Raw genomic sequence first — 20,251 nt, 5'->3', positions numbered from 1 at the left:
AGGAAAACTTCACTGCCTGGAGCCAGACAATAGATGTGATTTGTTTGGCTTGAACTCCAAGGTCCTTCCTTCCTTCCTGTTTTGTTTTTTTTTTTGCTGGTGCCATTCCTGGCTTTGGCACCTGCTGAGGGAGTAATTAGGCCGGGCCTAATTTGGTGATCTCCTGATTACAAGCGGGAGGAGGAGGAGAAACAGGAAATGTTCTCGTTTTTGCTGCTGGCAAATGAGGGAGTGAAAATAGAAATAGAAATCCATATCCATTTCAAATGATGCCGAGGAGCAGAGCAAGCTCCCAGGTTTTCCCAGGCGGTTCCATCCGCAGGGATGTTGTGCCCTCTGCAGGGATCTGGGATCCCTACGGCTCCAGGCAGCCTCACCTTTTGCTCCAGGGTTTTTCCTTGGAGCTGAGCTGGGTAAATCTCGAAATTTAGTGGAGGGAGGGTTATTTTTAGCTGCTTAAAATCAGGATAAATTGATTTCTCGGAGCTGGGAATTGATCTCCTGGAGCAAAGGAGCGTCTCTTCTTGGGATGTCAAGGCAGTGGGAATTTGGGAAGCCAGGACATGTAGGATTTGCACGTGGCATTGGTTCCTTCTCCATGTGTTTCTTCAAGGGGAATATGGACAAAAATGAGTGAAATGTGCTCAAGGAGAGGTTCCTCCAAGGGAGATTTTCTTTGTGGAGAAGCTCAGGAAGGACTGGAAGGAACAACACCAGGAAAGGCACAGCTGGGATTGTCTGTGTCCAAGTCCCATTTGGCTCCTATTCCTGAGGGATTACAAAAAGGGAAAATCAGCAGGGCTGGATATGAATGGCTTGGACATTTATCTAAGTAGCAACCCTGGGATTTCATGTTTTAATGGATGAGGAATTCTAGAAGTTTTATATTTAATGGAGGTGAGGTGTCTCCTGCAAGTTACACATCCATCCAAATTCCAATTTCAGCGTGACACAAACTGTTGGCAAATGTTTTCCAGCTAATCCATAAGAGGCCTTGGGGATGAAAATGTCAATTAAAAGGGGAGATAGAGCCCCAGAACCTCCTGCTGTGCTGGCAGTGCTTTCCTTCAGCCTCGTCCAGCCCCCACCCTTCAGCAGATTCCTGTGGAAGTGGCTCTCCTTGTGGGATAAAACCAGTTTTATGAGGCTTTGGGAGGCACTAAAAGGCCATACAAGGTGTCACAGGGACAGGGAGAACCCTGACCAGTTCACAGTTGCTTCTTCACCTTTTCCAACACCCTTCTCAGACAACCCTGAGTGCTAAAACTAATCTTTCCCCGTGTCTTTCTGCAGGAATTGGCCAATATTTTGTTATTTTGTTGTCAGCTTTAGGCTCTACTCTGTGTGTCCACCCTCATCTTCATCCTCTCTCCCTTGAGCAACCATCATCTTGCACATTTTTCAGCCTGTTTGAAGGCTCTGAGTAAAGGCATCACTCACCTAAACGAGCCTCTTTATGGTCTCTGAAAAGAGGTGGATGCCCCCAAAAAGTGGTTCATCCTATTAAAAAGTGACTTAAACCCTCTGGAGGTGCTCAGCTCTCTCCATCAGCTTATGGTGACCAAGCTGGATTCACCCCAAATTTGTGCAGTGGGAAATAACTGGGCTTGGATCTCTCAAAACAGGGAAATAATAAAAAACAAACCTGACTGGAAATCTTTCCTGCTTTCCAGCCAGGCAAAATAAATCTAACCCCTTTTTTTTTGATAAGGAGACGAGGAGCAGATTAATTCATCCAAAAACATGGGGTCTGTGGGCAGACAGGATTTCTTGATTCCCCCAGGGAATGCTCTTGCCACTCATTTTGCTGCTTCTCGTTGGCATCTTCCCCTTCTTGCTTTAAATTCTGGGGGGTTTAAGTTGTGGGGTTTTGGGCTCTTTTTGGGCAGGATTTGTGTCCCTCAGGCTGGAGGTACCTGGGATTTTAAATCTGGGATTTTTAACTGAGCAGAGCTCAGCGTGGAAACATCACCTTGGCCCTGGGAAGAGAAAGGAATCATTCCAAATTATGGCATTTTCCTTGGCCCAGAGAGCTGGGGATTAATGAGGTGACCATGTCACTGGTTAAGCAGGTGACCCTGCATTGGATCTGGATGGGATGGAGTTAATTTTTCCCATGGATTTGTATTTGGAGCTGGAAAAGTGGTGGTCACACACCAGTGTTTCAGCCACAAGCATCTCTCCAATGTTCCCCCTCACCAGCAGGCAGGATTTTGGGAAGGGGACACAGCTGGCCCAAGCTGATATTCCAAAATATATGTCTGTCCCACAATTAAAAGCTCGAGCCATGAGGGTTTTTTCCCATCTTATTTTCCCCCTCCTCTGTCCTGCTGAGTGATGGAGCCCCTGAATCCAGCCAAGGAGAACCCAGCATTCCTCATTGGAACAGCAGGAATGATGACTGAGGAGTTTGGGAGGAGGAGGTGGGAGTTGGAAAGGAAGCATTTTGAGCTGTAGTAAAACCTCTCATCCTGCCTTGGGATGATTTACTCCAGGACCTGATTTAGGACTGACATGGATGGAAGTTCTGGAGGTCAAAAACTGGCTGGAAGATGCTGGAAGGAAAAGGTGTGGGAAAAGGAGGCTGGAATTGGTGGGGAAAGCCGGGTGTCTCATGGAGGTTGGGGATGTCCCACCCTAATTAACATCTCCTTAATGAGTGGGGGGGGTTGGAGGAAAACCAGCCTGCCAATAAAAACTAGGAGGGGTTGCAGCCATGGGAGAGAAGGGGGACATAATTCCCAGGGACATGTTAATTGTCCCAGCTTGGATTACTTTGAAGTTCCCTATTGATTTCAATGGAGAATTTGGCTGTGAGGGCTCCAGAGAGGATTCCCCATCCCTGGAAGTGTCCAAGGCCAGGTTGGACGGGGCTTGGAGCGACCTGGGATAGGGGAAGGTGTCCCTGCCCATGGCAGGGGGTGGGACTGGATGAGCTTTAGTGTCCTTTCCACCACAAACCATTCCATGATTCTGTGACAACCCATGAGAACCACGTCACCAGAAGGTGAGAAAAGTGGGAATCACGTGGATTAGACCCTTGGAAAACTCTCTTAGAAAAGCAAGGAGTCCAAGTTGAGTTTGCAACTTGTTGCAAACATCCTCCCCTCTGCCCTCCCCCAGCACTGACTCCACAGGAATTTAGAGGACGGGGATAATGAGGATCCTAAAACACAGAGAGGGAGCTCTGTCCTCCCTATAAATCCATCAGGAGACTCCCCAAAATGTCTTGGAGTCACGGACAACCAAAGGGCTACAAGAAGGCTGTAAACAATTGAGGAGAGCAAACAGTGGGAGTGGTGAGAGCTGAGGCCATAAAGGGAAATCTCAGGGAGCAGTGGGATGGAACTGAGTCAAATAAAACACAATAAAGCACAGTATCAGGAGGGTTTTGTTGTTTGTTTTTTTTTATCCAAGAGTTAGATTTGTTCAACTGTGAAATAGCCTCCCAAGGGAAGGGAACTGTTCCTTCAGTCATTTAAATGTGGAGAGGACAAAGCACTGGTGTATCCAATGGAACAGTTGTCTTGCCTTGGCAGAGAAATGGCCAGATATCATCAAATTCGGATTTTTTGCATCTCAGATGTCAGAGATGCTGGTGAGGAACTTTTCTCCCCTTCCTCTGTTACCAAAAAAAAAAAAAAAAAAAAGAGACTTTTTTCTTTTTTTCCCCTAAGTGGAAAAACACCAAGTTCCTGAAAGGAGCAGAAGGCCAAGAGCAAATGTTGCCACCGAGGTCTTGTGTGGCTGGAAACAAAATTCCCTCTTTTGTCTGTGACAGATTGAACGTGGAACTTGAAGAGAAGGAGAATTTATGTGTAAGTGCATGTGACAAATTCATTGTCACCAGCCCTGTGTGGTTCCTGAGCAGGGGGTTGTTTTCTTAAGAAGGGAGTGATGAGTGGGGAAAGAATTGATCTGCTCTGTTCCAGGTGGGTCAGTGTTGGCTCCTGTCTCAAAGCCTTTTTTTCCCCACTGTTTTCCTTTTCAAAAGTCCAAAGAATCTGTGGCTGCCCCATCCCTGGAAGTGTCCAAGGCCAGGTTGCGGCTTGGAGCAACTTGGGATTGTGGAAGGTGTCCCTGCCCGTGGCAGGGGGCTGGAAATAAGGTTCTTGAAGTCCATAATTGACTCCTCCAAACACAGCATCCCGTTTGTCTCCTCAGATTGCCAGTCAGGAATTCAGGTTAGTTCCACTGCCAGAATTAAACAGGGAAAGTTTAATATTCCTAATTGGAATGTGCTGTGATCTCCGATGGGGTTTCACACATAGGATTTAGCTGAAATCTCTATTATCTGATGTTTTGGATGACTGGAAAGAAGATCCTGGATGCTTCATTCCCCTCCAGTGCTCCAGGCCTGGTCCCCAGGTGTGTGGATTCCACCCATGAATTCCTGAGCAGGATTCCACATTGGAGAGTCCCAACGCATCAGCAGTGGCTGGTGAGCTCAGCTGGGATTACAGGGGACAAACAGACCTTGGAGACACCAAATGACCCCTCCTGCAGTTGTGTCAAACATCACAAGCTGCATGATTTCAAGGCTGGGGAGAACCTGGCCCTTTTTCCCTTCAAGGCCTCTCTCAAAGTGCACCAAGAGTTCCGAGTTTAAGAGAATTTCGTGTCCTGCCCACCTGTGTTGTCTCATCCTGGCGGAATTCCACCTCGGATCCCTTCCTTGCTGCCTAATTGACGTGTGACAGGGGGGTTTGATGAGTTGAACTGAAGCCCAGTGACGTATTTGGGGTTGTTTTCCCCCCCCAGGACCATCGTGCAGTCGGATGAGAAGCTGGTGATCAGCGCGTCCTGGGCCAAGGACGACGACATCAGCAGGCTCCTGAAATCCCTGCCCAACTGGAGCAACATGGCCCAGCCCAAGCAGCTGAGACCCAAGAGGGAGGAGGAGGAAGACTTTATAAGGTAAAATATATTTGGAAGCCGGGGAAGGGGTTTCGAGGTGAAACCTCTGGGAAGCGTTTCCCGATGGAAATTAAGGATTTGTGGGGTTTTCGTAGCTGTGGTGTCCCCAGGTGGGAGAAAAAACATGGGATCATTTAGAAAATGGAAAAGGTTTTAAGATTGTCTAGTCCAAATGTTTCCCCAGCACTGCCAAGGCCACCACTGGCCCATGTCCCCAAGTGCCACGTCCACACGGCTGTTAAATCCCTCCAGGAATGGGGATTCCAGCACTTCCAGGGCTGGAGAGCCCTTTCTGGGAAGAAATTTTCCCTAATATCCAACCTAAACCTCTCCTGGTGTAATTTCTGCTCCACTCTGTTGTTCAGACAAGGCTATTTGAAGAGCTGTGCCTGTGATCCCAGTCAGGGAAGTGGCTGGGATTTGGGGAAGGAAAGAAAGGATTGGGTTTAATTCCCAGAAATCCTTGTCCTGCTTGATGGTTCTGCTCTGACAACCCATGAGATGAAGAGAGCAGCAAATGCAACCTGATGGAGGGGCCAAGTGGTTGTACTGGGCAGGAATCCCCAAAACTGGTGTTGCCAAAGTTGTCTTCCCATTGGAGCCATGACCTGGTGGGGTTTTCCCTCCATCCCAACCCCAAATGAAAAATCCAATCAAATGAATCAAGTGAAAAATGAAACAAATCAAATGAAAAATGAAATGAAACAAATAAAAAATTAAATGAGTCAAAGGAGAAATTCTGGTGCCTCCAGAGGATGTTCTTTCAGAGGCAACTTGTCTCCAAACCAGCTTTTACCTTTTTAGGCAAGTGAAAGCTTTGAGGAGGCAGACTGTGCCTTTCCCTGCCCACTGGGAATGGCTCAGGCTCTGAATTCCTTGAAGGAACAGCTCCTCTGTGATTCCAGGGAGTCAAAAAAAAGCCTGGCTGCACATTCCCATCACTTTTCATCACTTCCTTGATTGGCTTTTGGCTGGGAAATGGGAGCAGGGAGTGAAGCTGTTGGAAGTATCAAGTCTGATTTGCCCAGACTGGCATTTTCCATGTTCCCTGAGTGGGAGCTCAGAATCTTGGGATGATGCAGCCTGGAGAGAGGAGGGAATCTGTCGACTCATGGGAATGTTTGCTCCTCCTGCAGCAGGGATGAAAAGCTTTACCAGGTTTTTAAAAGTGGGAGAGGAAGGATACAGAGCTGTCCCTGAGTTGGGATTCATCAGTTTAATCCTCATCTCCACTTTTGGCTTTGAATTTATCCCAAAAGTACCCCAAAAAATAACCCCCAAACCACCCCAGAAATACCCCAAAAACACCGCATAGATTCGCCCTAAAAACCCACCCTAAATATACCCCATAAGTGCCCCAAAATCACCCCCAAAACACATCCAAAATCATCCCAAAATACCTCAGAACACCCCAAAAATACCCCAAAACCACCCCCCAAAATCATGGAAAAAACCTTACCCCAGAAATACCCCAGAAATAACTGAAAAACACCCCAAATCACCCTAAAATACCCCCAAAATCACCCCAAAAATACCTCCAAAATACCCTGAAAACACCCTAAAAACAACCCCCAAAATCACCCCAAAAATACCCCCAAAACACCCCAAAAGTACCCAAAAAACACCCCAAAAATACCCCAGAAGTATTTGGGGTAAAGTTTGTGCCCCTAAATTGTGTTTCAGGGATGGAGGGGGGGGAATGCAGAGCAGAAACGTGGAAATTCAGCTTAAAATCATGGAAATCATAAAATTCCAGAATGTTTGGTTTGGAAGGGACCTTAATTCCACCTCATTCCACCCCCTGTCATGGGCAGGGACACCTCCCACTATCCCAGGTTGCTCCAAGCCCCGTCCAACCTGGCCTTGGACACTTCCAGGGATAACATTTCCACACTTCCCAGGGATAACGACACTTCCAGCCTCTCCACAAGGATTTAACAGCAGCCTCCTGCCTTGTTTAACGAGATTTAGGATGTTCCTAAATCACATCATTAAGGCCATTAGGGGGAAGCTGGTGTGCCTGCAGAATTCCCAGAGAAGTGCTGGAATCACCATCCCGTGTGGCACTTGGTGACGTGGTTTAGTGGGAATGGTGGCACTCCTGATCCTGGAGTCTTTTCCAACCTTAATAATTCTTTGGGAAACCAGGACAGAGACCTCTCCCCCCATCCCTTCTGGAACCGTGCCAAGGATGTGCCACGTATCCTTGGGATTATCCATGAAAGCTGGGTGGATGTAAAGCTGTGTTTGGGAATGTTAAAAAAATATAATGGAGAAATTAAGATGGTTTTTTTTAACAAAGGGAACCCAAACAAGGAGCTCAGTTAAGCCGGGGATTAAGTCTGACAAAGCAGGGGTTTAAGTGACCCCCTGTTGCAGCACTGGCAAATCCCATGGGAATGGGGACTAAACGTGGGAATAAGGAACACTGAGCTCCACAGAGAAACAGCTGGACAGTGAGGAAAGGCCCTTTATTTATTTGGAATTTGCTTTATTCCCGGGGCAGTTGATGTGCCCTGTTGAGCCAGGCCTTGAGCCTGGGTTTAAGCAGAGCTGAATTAACCTCCTTGATGTCTCCCCTCCCTGTCCTGTGGTCCCGTGTCCCTGAGGGTGGCTTTGCTTTGCATTTCAGGGCCGCTTTCGGCAAAGAATCCGAAGTTCTCATCGGCAACCTGGGCGACAAACTGATCCCTCAGCAGGAGATCCTGCGCGACGTCAGCGACCTCAAGGCTTTGGCCAACATGCACGAGAGCCTGGAGTGGCTGGCAGGGCGCACCAAGGCGGCTTTCTCCAGCCTCTCCACCTCCCAGAGTAAGTATCTCCCATGGGAGAGCCTTTGCCTTGGAGCTGGAGCGGCGGAAATGTGAAATTTGAGCGGTTTGGGGCGCTTTTTGTCGCCGGTTCCGAAGCGGGTTTGTGTCAGAGGGGAGTGGGAAGAGAAGTAGCTTCGTGTCTTTCTTCCTCGTGGGTGCTGGGGTGGGACATCTGCACTGGAGGGTGACAGGAGCAGCACTTCCAGCTCTCAAAGGCCTTTTCACAAAGACCTCAAAAGTCTTTCCACAAAGACCACAAAGGTCTTTCCAGCTCTCAAAAGTCTTTCCATAAAGACCACCAAGGTCTTTCCAGCTCTCAAAGGTCTTTCTAGCTTTAAAAGGTCTTTCCACAAAGACCACAAAGGTCTTTCCAGCTCTCAAAGGCCTTTCCACAAAGACAAAGGTCTTTCCAAAAAGACCACACAGGTTTTTCCACAAAGACCACAAAGGTCTTTCCAGCTCTCAAAGGTCTTTCCAGCTCTCAAAGGCCTTTCCACAAAGACCACAAAAGTCTTTCCACAAGGCCCACAAAGGTCTTTCCACAAAGACCTCAAAGGTCTTTCCAGCTCTCAAAGGTCTTTCCAGCTCTCAAAGATCTTTCCAGCTCTCAAAGGCCTTTCCACAAAGACCACAAAAGTCTTTCCACAAGGCCCACAAAGGTCTTTTCAGCTCACAGAGGTCTTTCACAAAGATCACAAAGGTCTTTCCAGATCTCAAAGGTTTTTCACAAAGACCTCAAAGGTCTTTCCAGTTCTTAAAAGTCTTTCCACAAAGACCACCAAGGTTTTTCCACAAAAATCACGAAGGTCTTTCCGGCTCTCAAAGATCTTTCCACAAAGACCTCAAAGGTCTTTCCAGCTCTCAGAAGTCTTTCCACAAAGACCTCAGAGGCCTTTCCACAAACACCACAAAGGTTTTTCCACAAAGATCACAAAGATCTTTCCACCTCTCAAAGGTCTTTCCAGCTCTCAAAGGTCTTTCCACAGACCACAAAAGTCTATCCACAAAGACCACAAAGATCTTTCCAGCTCCAAAAGGTCTTTCCACGAAGATCTCAAAGGTCTTTCCAGCTCTCAGAGGCCTTTCCACAAAGACCTCAAAGGTCTTTCCAGCTCTCAAGGATCTTTCCATAAAGACCACAAAGGTCTTTCCACAAAGACCTCAAAGATCTTTCCAACTCTCAAAGGTCTTTCCACAAAGACCTCAAAGATCTTTCCAGCTCTCAAAGGTCTTTCCACAAAGACCTCAAAGATCTTTCCAGCTCTCAAAGGTCTTTCCAAAAAGACCACAAAGGCCTTTCCACAAAGACCACCAAGGTCTTTCCAGCTCTCAAAGGTCTTTCCACTCCCTGGGAATGTGCCCAGGGCTGTGGGCAGCCAGGGCTCCTGAGCTCTGGGGCGAGCTGGGAATTGAAAATCAGCTTTTTTTCCTAGAAAATGATGAGGGAAATTTGCTGGTGCTGAATAAATCATGGTGGTGTTTGTCCATTAAAATCATTGTCCCCTGACAGCAAAACATCTCTGGTTGAGTGAAAATCTTTCCCATGGCTCCTAAATCTGCCCTAGAACAGGACTTTTAACCTGTTTATTCCAGCTGTCCATGCTCAACTCATTGGGATCCAGAAGGATAATTAAGATTGTACAATCAGTTAACAATTAAAGCCCCAAATTAATCCGTGGAGCTTTAATATTCCAATATTCCAAACCCATATTTTGAGTTCTCAGTACCTGGGTGCCAAGACTCGCTCTGCTCTCACAGGCTGTGCTTTAGAGAAGGTATAAACAAATAAAATTTGAACAAAGCCCAGTGGGAAAAAAAAGACCAAAAAAAAAAAAGCAAACCCACAAACCTAAATCCAGCTCTCAAACTTCAGCAGCCAAATATTTATTCACAGATCTTTAGTTACTGGGAGAGTTCTTGGGGTGGAATATTTGTGTTGTAACAGTCAGAGCTGTTAAAATAAAGCATCATCTATAATTTCAGCTCTGGTTGAAACCCTGGGGTTTTTTTTAATAAATCAATATTTCCCCGACATTAAAGGGGACTTTGAGGCTTGTGAGGGGCCCTTCCACGCAGCAGTGAATGAACATAAAAGCACAGAGTGGAATATTCCACTTGGCAGCCTCCTCCTGTCGAGAAAAATCCATCTTCCTCTGGAATAACTTCCTGGTAAAATGTCTGTACAATTCCAGGAGTATCTGGAACGAGGGGAAGAACGAGCAGTGCTGGATGGACTTTAAGGTTCCTTCCCACCCAAACCATCCTAGGACTCCATGATTCCATGAGATGATCCCTGTCTGGCCTTGGGGTTATAATCTAAGTCTGACCCAGGGAAAGGTTTCCAGCAGAGCCCTTAACTCCAAAAGGAAAACCAGGAGGAATTTCTTCCTGGAAAGGGTGGTCAGGCATTGGGAGGTGGTGGAGTTCCCATCCCTGGAAGTGTCCAAGGCCAGGTTGGATCAACCTGGGATAGTGGAAGGTGTCCCTGCCCATGGCATGAGAGGAGTTTTCCAGTCCCTCCCAACCCAAACCATTCTGGGATTCTCCAATTCTAAATAAAGGGGATTTTTGTCACAGTAACTTTAATCCCAAATATTCCAGTTCAGTGCAACTGGGTTTGGTTCCTCTTACACAAACCAACGTGTCACCCATCCTGCTTTTTGGGCAGGTGGTACTTTTTTATATTCCTTTGAACAACTCTGTCTTCTGCTTTCTGTTTCTCCTTGGACCAGCTATTCCACTGAAGAGTTTGGGCTTGAACAAGAGCAGTAATTTCATTAACTGGGGGTTTATCTTCCCTGCAGGATGAGAACACCCATCCAGCTCTTTGATCCTTTGTCTTTTCTGTCCCAGCAACTGGAAATTAAATCCTGGTCCCGCTCAGGGCATCATCCAAGTGTTTAGTGAGGGATCAGAACCAGAATTTTTGGTGCAGTGCCACAAATCCTGTGATCTCCAACCAGTCCATGCCGTGGTGGTGGTGGCCCTGAGTCCCTTTTCCTGCAAGAAATCGTGATCTTTTTCCAGAAAAGGGCAATTTCTGGGCATAGCTATAAATATTCAGACAGTCCCAGGTGGAGCTGGGCAGGTTTTGGGAAATCCTGAGCAGGTTTTGGGAAATCCTGAGCAAGGAAATCCTGGCTTTTTTTTGGTGAATCTGTCAAAAGGCCCCTTCCTAGAGATAAAAATCCAATAACCCCTGGCTGTGGACGTGCCCCAATTATCACTCATTGAGCAGCAGACTTTGCTAATGGAGTGTTTTGTCACGAGCAGCCTCTGCATTCTTCATTATTTAGTGTTTGCTCAGCTGATGGCTCTCCCACAGCTCTCCCCTTATCTGCACTCCCTCACAATTGGATTTTGTATTTCCCAAACCCATCAGATGCGTCTTCTGAGGGAATACAAACTTCTTTTTCATAATAACCATTTAAGGATTCAATTTGCTGGGAGAGGATGAATTTATTGTGGAAGGCAAGTCCATTTTAAATGGATTTTATGTGAAAATGGAAGTTGGGTTTTCCCTCTCCCTCTCCTGCTTCTCTTGCCTTGTCAGATGCAGATGGAACATCCCCTCTCATCCCTTTCCCTTGAGGAGCTTCTGAGATCCTCTGCATATTTGACAGAGAAGGGGTTATTATGCACAGTGAAGGATTTAGGAAGTTTTGAGAGTGGTCCTGTGGTGTCTGTAAGGAGGAAGAGGAAAGATGAGCTGTTGGCTTGTGGTGTTGGAGCTGCCCTTGAAATTCAGCCCCTGTTGGGATCTCCTAACTTCAGATTGTCATGGCCAGTGAACAACTGACTGGTTTAAACACCGAATTTGAGATTATTTTCTCACAGGAATCACAGGATGGTTTGGGTTGGAAGGGACTGCAGAGACCATCTTGCTCCAAACCATGGGCAGGGACAGCTTCCACTATCCCAGGTTGCTCCAGCCTGGCCTTGGACACTTCCAGGGATCCAGAGGCAGCCACAGCTTCTCTGGCCAACCGGGGCCAGGGCCTCCCCACCCTCCCAGCCAAGAATTCCATCCCAATATCCCATCTCTCCCTGCCCTCTGGCACTGGGAAGCCATTCCCTGTGTCCTGTCCCTCCAGGCCTTGTCCCCAGTCCCTCTCCAGCTCTCCTGGAGCCCCTTTAGGCCCTGCAAGGAGCTCTCAGCTCTCCCTGGAGCCTTCTCTTCTCCAGGGGAACATTCCCAGCTCTCCCAGCCTGGCTCCAGAGCAGAGGGGCTCCAGCCCTTGGAGCATCTCCATGGCCTCCTCTGGATTTGCTCCAGCAGCTCCAGGTCCTTGTGCTGTTGTTCCCAGGGCTGGAGGCAGCTCTGCAGGGGGGTCTCCCCTGAGGGGGCAGAGGGGCAGAATCCCCCCCTGCCCTGCTGCCCCTGCTGTGGGATGGGGCATCTCCAGCTTCTCCCCCACCAACACCCCCAAGTCCTTCTCCCAGGGCTGCTCTTGAGCTCCCAGAGCTCAGATAAAACAGGATTGTCTTTCTCTTCGAGCTGCTTTATTGGAAGTCAAGCTTTTCTCTCTGTACCCTGTGTCCAGCTCTGTTTAATGATCAATACCTGGGTGACAAGGCTTGCTCTGCTCTCACAGGCTGTGCTTTAAAAAGGGTATAAACAAATAAAATTTAGACACATCCCAGTGGGAAAAAAAGACCAAAAAAAAAAAACCAAAAAAAAAACCACTAAATTCAGATCTCAAACTTCAGCAGCCAAAACTCCCAGTCAGGAGTTGCTCTCACATCAACCCCTTTGGCGAGATAAATCTTGATTTGCTCAGTGTGTCACATTGTCTTGTTATCATGTTCTTATCTCGTTGTCCTCAGTGAACAATCACCCTATTTTAGCTCATTAACAGTTTTAACCCAGAAAAACAGGACTCTGGCAACAGTCTGAAGTTTGACACCTCCTCTCCTGCCGTTGCCTTCTCCACAAAAGGAAAATCTCTTTAAAAAAAGACCCTGAGGCCATTCAGCCTCTGGACTCCTTTATCCAGGCAGTGTCTAAAGCAGGTTATTTTCTCCTTTTCAGGGGTGATTTCACCCCAAAACCAGGAAGTGTGTAGGAAGTGCCTTCAGCTTTTACTCTGTAGGTGGGCAGCACTTTACCCCCAGCTTTGCAGCAGTTCAAGTGAGCTACAAACTTCATTCAAAAGCAGAAAAAAACAGGTCCTGCTCCAGCTTTTCCCCAAACCCTGCATTTCCCTGCCACTGTTAATGCTAACACTGAGCATTTGCACCTCATTTTCCAGCCACAGATCTCTAAGTGCTCTCCAACCCTTAGTGAAGGACATCACTAAGTGAAGACCATCCTGCCCCTGGAGGGTCAGCCTCTCCTTTTCCCTGGCTCCTGGAGCTTCCCAGCCCTGGAATGGGCTCTGATGGCTGAGGGGAATTATCCTGCCCCGCTCCTGAAAGCGATGCTTTTCAAATTGATGGCAGAGCCCCTTCATCCCCCTCGGCCAGAGGGAAAGGAGCTGTAATTTCCAGTCGCTCCAAGGCCCTTCTCCTGCTGCCAGAGCGGTTTGGGGAGGGGGGGTTTTGGAGCACAGATGAAAAATCAGGTGGTAAAATTGATGCCTTTCATTTCCCAGTCGGGCCACCCAGCAGTGCTGAACTCAGCCAGGGCTTTGTGTTTAACCCTGGTGTCTCTAATGAACCGAATTCAGCTCTTAAATGGGGCTGGATTTCTCTCAGGTTGGAGCTGATTTTTTTTTTTTGCCTCCCTGTCCCTGAACTCGTGACACATCTCCCTGTATTGATTGCTCAGGGGGATTTTTTATTTTTTTATTTTTTTTTTTAGAGATCTATTAATAGAGGACCTTATTTAAAAGCCACATTAGAGATGATCAACACGTGCCTGACCTCATGCAGGGCAAGGACTTGGTGAAAGCTGTTGCTTTGTTATTGCAACAAAAGTGAGTGTCTTTCTGAAGCAGTAAAAGCTGCCCGTTTCTTCCCCAGTTCAGAACATCTGCCATTAAATTAACAAGGCACATCTCGAGTGCTTGTGTTATTTGATGAATATCTGTTGCTTCAGTGTAACTTCATTTAAATGACAGCTTTCCAATTGAGCTCCTCGAGCATCATTTCCCGGCGTTTCTTCTTTTCCACCCCCTGAACGGTTGGGGCTCTTCTTGCAAATGCACAAAAAACCCTGTCCAGGTGCTCTGAACCTTCATAATAAGATCATTTCTAACCTCTTTTCCCATCTCAGGGCTGTGCCCACATTGTCTGCGTTCATTTGCTGGTTCAAATCTTCGTTCAGGTCTTGTTGGTTCAGGGAAGAACGAGAGGAAGCCAAAAGGGAAAAGATTTTCCTGGGCATCTTTCCTGTATCACGGCTCATCTAAACCCACCCAGCTCCCTCTTGTCCATCCCACCCTCAGCCTGTTGCTGTTCCACACCTCTGGAATGCTACAGAGGTGCCCAATGTTCTCTCCTTGCTGCTACAAACCCCAACATCATCCCCCCAAGGTGCTTGGGGCTGGTTGTTTAATCAAGAAATGAGGGACCTGCCTCCAGTCCTGGGTTCCCCCAGGTGGGAACACCCTTGGGCAAGGACAGGGGAGCTCTGCCATTCTCACCCACTGAGAAATGATCTGTCCAACCCACACCAAACCATCGGGGATCACCTGCTAATTAATCACCATTTGTGGTTTGAATAGAGCTACAAATGGACTTAGGAAAGCTCCTGCAAAGAGGTGGGAGAGCTGAGAGCCCCTTGCAGGGCCTAAAGGGGCTCCAGGAGAGCTGGAGAGGGACTGGGGACAAGGCAGGAAGGGGCAGGACACAGGGAATGGCTTCCTAGTGCCAGAGGGCAGGGTTGGGTGGGATATGGGGAAGGAATTGCTGGCTGGGAGGGCGGAAGGGGCTGGAATGGATTTCCCAGAGAAGTTGTGGCTGCCCCTGGATCCCTGGAAGTGTCCAAGGCCGGGTTGCTCAGAGTCCCAACCAACCTGGGCTAGTGGAAGGTGTCCCTTCCTGTGGCAAGGGGTGGAACAAGATGATCTTTAAGGTCCAAACCAAAATATTCTGTGATTCTGTGACCAGTTCAAGCAGAGGACCAGAGTCCAGCTGGTTCCTTGGGGGACAAAAACTGTGGATAATTCTTTGGGATGGCAAAGTGCTCCAAGACCTCCTGGCAACAAAATACCTGTTCTGGTTAAACTGAGCACGAGGAGGTTCCTCTGCTCTGTTTTATAACTTTGGCAATAAAATTTCCCAGCTTAAATACGGGTCAGCTTTGCTGGATCTCGGGGATAAAACCCCAACAGTCCTCAGGCAACTAAAAGCTCTTTTAGTTTTCTTGCCCAAGCGATCTCCTGGTGCCTCTCAGTGCCTTTTTTGTTTGCTTGTTTGTTTTTTTCCCTGGAATTCCGCAGCGGAGCTTCTCTCACGGGTTAGTGGTTGCAGCTTTACATCCGATATTTAAAGGTCAGGAAACGAGAGGTGGTTTTCCTGACCTGGCTGCTGCATTCATGGATCGGGGACACCACCGGGATGCCCTCCCGGTGCCTGCGGGCTCAGCACTTAACTCACCCCCGTGATTACACTAATTACCCGCGTTCCATCCCTCTTTCCTCCCGCCCACCGGCCCTAAACGCGGGGGATTGTCGTGTAAATAAGTGACCCTAATTAGCGAGGCTTTCGACGAGGAGTAATTCCAGCGAATCGAGGGGGTTGTGGAAAGAACTCCCAAGAACCCCGCTCCTGGTGGTCCAGTTATTGGGATCCTTTTATCTCTCCCGAAGGAAAAACGGCTCGGTGGTGTCACCTTAACAGCAGAAGGTCCTCCTGGCTCGTCCTTGGTTTGGCAGAGGTGACACTTCCCTCTGCTCTGGAAGGGGCAAAATAATGGTCAAAACCTCAGTGATGTGACTCCAAAGCACAGTCAGTTGTTGATGTCACCGTGTGGGATCGCTCTGATCTAACCAGCTTTTAAATCCTGTGGGATCTGGGGGGAAGTGACTCTTAAATAAGCAGGAATTGGGGAGAAGTCAGACTGGGAGGCTGATGCAGCTGATTCCAAACATAGCTGATGTTCCTGTTGCCACCAAATTCATCTTGGTGCTTGCCTGTTCTCCTGGTTTTCCTGGTTTCTCACTATTCACCCCACTTTTGAAAACTCTCTGTAATTCCCGTGGATATTCCTATTCAGACCTTCCTCAATATCCTCCTGGACAAGACTCTTCCATTCTTCTTTATCTTCCAGCACAGACCTCCCTGCTGCTCCTCCTCTTGCTTTGCAAACTAATCTATTAATAAAAAAAAACCCAGCCCCCAAACCATTAATCTATAATTTCAACAGTCCAAAAAAAAGATCTTTCAGGTATTTTTATTTTCATTAGATTTTTTTCCCCCCCCTTGGCCCTGCAGTTTTTGCTCTTTGGCATCAGGACACGGATTGAGCTCAGGAATTTTGCTCCTTCCTCTTCCAGTGAATCCAGACTGGGAGGCTGAAGGATCTTCTAGGAATACAACCCCTCCCAGGACAAGTTTATACCCAGAAAAATGTTTTGAGGGCACTTATTGGGAAGGTGCAGCTCAGGATCGAGGAAAGAAAGGAAAAGGAGGGGGAGGGAGTTTTTGGCTCTCTGTAGATTGATGGAAGTGTCTCCAGGACTTCTCTGGAGCTGGGATTTTTCCCTGTTTTTAATGCAAATGAGGTGAAGCACGTGGCTGGTTTGGGCTGAACAAGCCCAGAGAAAGGTGGGAAACTCCAAACAGGCAAAAAAAAAAAAGGTTTCCAGAACTCAGAAAAAAAAGGATTTTTACTGAGCTTTGGAAATCAAGTCACTTCTGAGCTCATGGAATTCAGCCCAAGAAGTAATATTTCTGGGAAAGGTAAGAAAGGGAAGAGTTACATTATAAATTACTGCAAAGAGGAAAAAAAATTAACACAGGGGCTATTTCATAGTTGAGGAGTCCTGGAACAGCAAATCCTGGACTTTTCAGGGAGCTCCTTCCACCCTGAAGTCAACTGTGATGGTTTTCCTGCCCTTCGCTCTCCCTGCCCAATTTTGCTTCTTCCAGTGAAAAAACAGTGACAAACGCCTGCTTTTTGGAGTTTTTTAAATGAACCAGGCAGTTTTGAGGTGATTTTCGAGCCTTTTCCAGCCTCGACTGCAAAGTTCTTCGAGGAAAGTGTTGAGCCACCGAAGCTTCCGGTGGGTTTTTGTGCGACGTAAAACTCAAACCTCCGTCAGACTTTGACCTTTCCCTTCTCTTCGGCAGATATTTCCCCCAGGATAATCCCTGTCCCAAGGCTGCCTGTTTGCAGAAAGGGATGGAAAGCCAACTCCCCCCTTTCTGAGGAGTTATTGCCTTTTTTTCCGAAGTGCTGATTTCCCGGGGAAATGGATGCCGCGAGGAGCTGGGGCAGCGCTAACGAGACAATTCATTAACCGGGGGGGGGGGGGGGGAGCGTTTGCACGGCCACAAAAAACATTAATTCCCCAAATGAAAAACTAATAGAGTGTTTAGCCTGTTCTTTATCACCGCTGACAGGCCCTGCTCTCCCTCATCAGCGGTGTTTGCTGAACTGATGGGCTCTGCAGCCCCGTCCTTCTTATCGCTGCTCATCTCCCACCGAGGTCGGCAGGAGTTTTTCCAGCCCGTTGCCTTTGTCCCCTTTTTCCCTGCACTTGAATTTTAACGTGGAGTGAAGGGCGGAGAGGCCACGGGAGGAAGTTTTCTCCGGGCCAGCTTTCAGTTTTGGCTTGTTTTCCCCACGGGTTTTGGGTGCTGGTTGTTCTTTCTCCAAAACCCCGAGTTGATTTGCGAGGGAAAATCCCTCCCTTAAGTATCTTCCACTCGAAAATGGGATTTATTAGTTGGAATTTATGGTGAGTTATATCAATAAGAAGCTCTCCCCGAGCTTGTTTTCTCTTTACTTCTGCTTGTCCTTTAAGTGTTGGCAGAACTTTGCCCCTTCAGCACCAGCGAGCGCTTTCCCCATTGATCCCAGTAAAAGGTGAGATTTATTTATTTATTTATATTTATATTTATTTAAATTCCAGACCAGTGGAATTTAGACAATTCCATCCTCCCACCTCTTGTTTTAAGGGTCCTGACCTCTTGCAGCTGTCCTTTGGTGATATTTGTTCTGTTTTCATGAGGATCCCAGTGTTTCTCTGTTAGTCAACGGTGTCAGTTGTGTCCATAAATGTTCTCCATATCCCAGAGCTTTGCAGGGATCAGGGGTCAAGGAGGAGGATTTGGGCTGTTACAAGGGGACACTCAGTGCTGTCATCACCTCTGCTCATCACCTCCCTCACTCCTGTCTCCAGAAGTGCCTCCAGAAAGAGGTGTTTGTAGAGACAAGCTCGTGGTGGAGTCAGGAATTGACCTGATCCATCTTTGTGGAAGCAAAGGTCAGAGCATGGAATTGCAGAGCCACCATCCTTTGGAACTGCCTTTCCCTTTGGATCCTGCAGGAGGAAGACAGCTGACACCCAAAATCCAAGTGTCAGGTGCCAAAAATGCTGAAGGTTGGACCAGATGACCTTTCAAGGTCCCTTCCAACATGGTCTGTCTCTGATCTTGGAAATCTGAGGAGATATCGTTGCTCTCAGTGTTTTATTTCTATTTAAACTCTCTGGAAAAAAGAACAATTTAGGTAGAAAAGGAGTTTTTTACTACTGTTTTTACTGCTTATTCCATCATTCTGTGCCCAGGATGATGGAATAAAAAACCGTCTCGAGCGAGACTTAAAGAAAGGGGGATTTTTTTTCTCGTGGGCTGCGAAATGATCCTTCCTGGACGCCCAAAGGAAAATTGATGGGCTCTGAAAGGCTTCCTTGGAGCTCAAAAAGCGAAAATCCACTGGAGAAATTCATCTTCATCCCCCCCAAGCCCCCACCTGACCCTCCTGTGAACACCCAGAAGGACTTCAGGCTTTAAATAAGGAGCAGCTCGTCCCCGTCTCCCTCCTCCTCTCGCCTCCGCTGACAAATATAATTACAGCTTCACTTAAAGTGCTGTAAATGAGTTCTGGAGAGGAGAAAAATGGTGTGTGTATCTGCCTGCTGCAGGAATTAGCTGACTCCTGCTTTTCAGATGATGGGTCCATCCATCTCCGGGCCTTCCGGGGCGGAATCTCTGGAGCGAGAGCCCTGACACTGCTAAAGAGAGATGATTCTTGCAGCCAGTCCATCTCCAGGCTGATAAAAGCTACTCAAAATGTAGAATTTTTGGTTCAAAATAGTTGTGGTTTTGTGCATAATAAAGGTGAGGTTTCCTGCTTTCTGCTTTGACCAAAAAAGCATCCCTTGATCTGATCCCTGAGCCAAAAGTCCTGCCCCCCTCCAGGGAAAACCAGTGTCACTTGGAGATGTCACAGCTCTTCCAAAGCAGCTTCCAAGAGTCATCTGTTAACACCCTTATCTGGAAATTAGAGGTTGTGTGAATAATCCCATCACCCCCTCGCTGATAATTCCATTTTCTCTTCGGGGTAAAGCTCGGTGAGGAGAGAGGAAAGCTGGGAGAAGTGTCAGGGTGTGCTGGGGAGGGGGAATCCCTGTCATTCCCACTCCCCTTGGGGGTTGTCACTCTCATTTCCCTCTTTATTTCTCTTCCACACTCCAGGCCAGTGAATTATTTCCAGCAGTTTTTGAATTTCTCACCGTGTTCCTTCAGGAGCTGCTGAAGGAGGGGAATCCACAGGGTCATCCCAGAATGCTTTGGGTTGGAAAGACCTCAAAGATCATCTAATTCCAACTCTTTGCCATGGGCAGGGACACCTTCCACTAGCCCAGGTTGCTCCAGGCTGGCCTTGGACACTTCCAGGGATCCAGGGGCAGCCACAGCTTCTCTGGGAATTCCACCTACTTCCAGCTCTCCATGTTTTCCATGGCTTCATCCATGCACACTTTTCTCTGGTTGAATTCCCAGAACATTTAGAGGCACATTCAGGCACTTGGGTGAAATCTCTCCCTGGGTGAAATCTTTCCCTCTGGCTTTGCCACCCTCCTTTATTTGTACAACCCTCTCTTGTATTTTTACCTCCATTTCAATTCGTTTTACACAAAAAACATTTTTGAGATTTTATCTCCTTTTTTCTTCTCTCTTTCTAGGCTGGATGTGATTTAACTTTAGGAGCAAAATTTAATTGTGTTAAATTTTGCTCCTAATTAAATTAGGAGCAATCCAAAGCTCAGTGAAAGTTCCTCTCCCAAAGCAGGTTGTGCAAACAGCCCTGAGAGACATTTACCTAAATCAGCCTCCAAGGCACAAAACAGGAGGAAAGTTGTGCCAAGGGAGGGTTAGACTGGATATATGGGAAAATTCCTTCATGGAGAGGGTTGTCCTGCCCAGAGCAGGGGTGAAGTCCCCATTCCTGGAGGGATTTAAAATCCATGTGGATGTGGCACTTGGGGATGTGGGTCAATGATTTGATTCCGTGATCTTGGAGGGGCTTTTCCAGCCTTAATGATTCCCTGATTCTCCAAAGAGCCGTGGAAAGCTCCATAGGGAAAACAGGAATGTTGCCATGTAAAGAACCGAACGTAAAACATCAA

At 47.5% G+C, this 20,251-nt stretch overlaps 1 protein-coding gene across 1 annotated transcript in view; it reads left to right on the top strand.

The window, feature by feature from the left end:
* The window catches only part of EXOC4 (exocyst complex component 4), a 304,003-nt gene that overhangs the window by 251,302 nt on the left and 32,450 nt on the right, over window positions 1-20,251 (top strand). The window contains 2 exon segments of the mRNA XM_032687270.1: window positions 4,762-4,917; window positions 7,550-7,728. Coding sequence (XP_032543161.1) covers window positions 4,762-4,917; window positions 7,550-7,728 — 335 coding nt within the window.

The sequence above is a fragment of the Chiroxiphia lanceolata genome, chromosome 5 (assembly GCF_009829145.1).
Source record: "Chiroxiphia lanceolata isolate bChiLan1 chromosome 5, bChiLan1.pri, whole genome shotgun sequence".
Taxonomy (NCBI): domain Eukaryota; kingdom Metazoa; phylum Chordata; class Aves; order Passeriformes; family Pipridae; genus Chiroxiphia; species Chiroxiphia lanceolata.
This window is presented reverse-complemented; position numbering and strand designations above follow the sequence as displayed.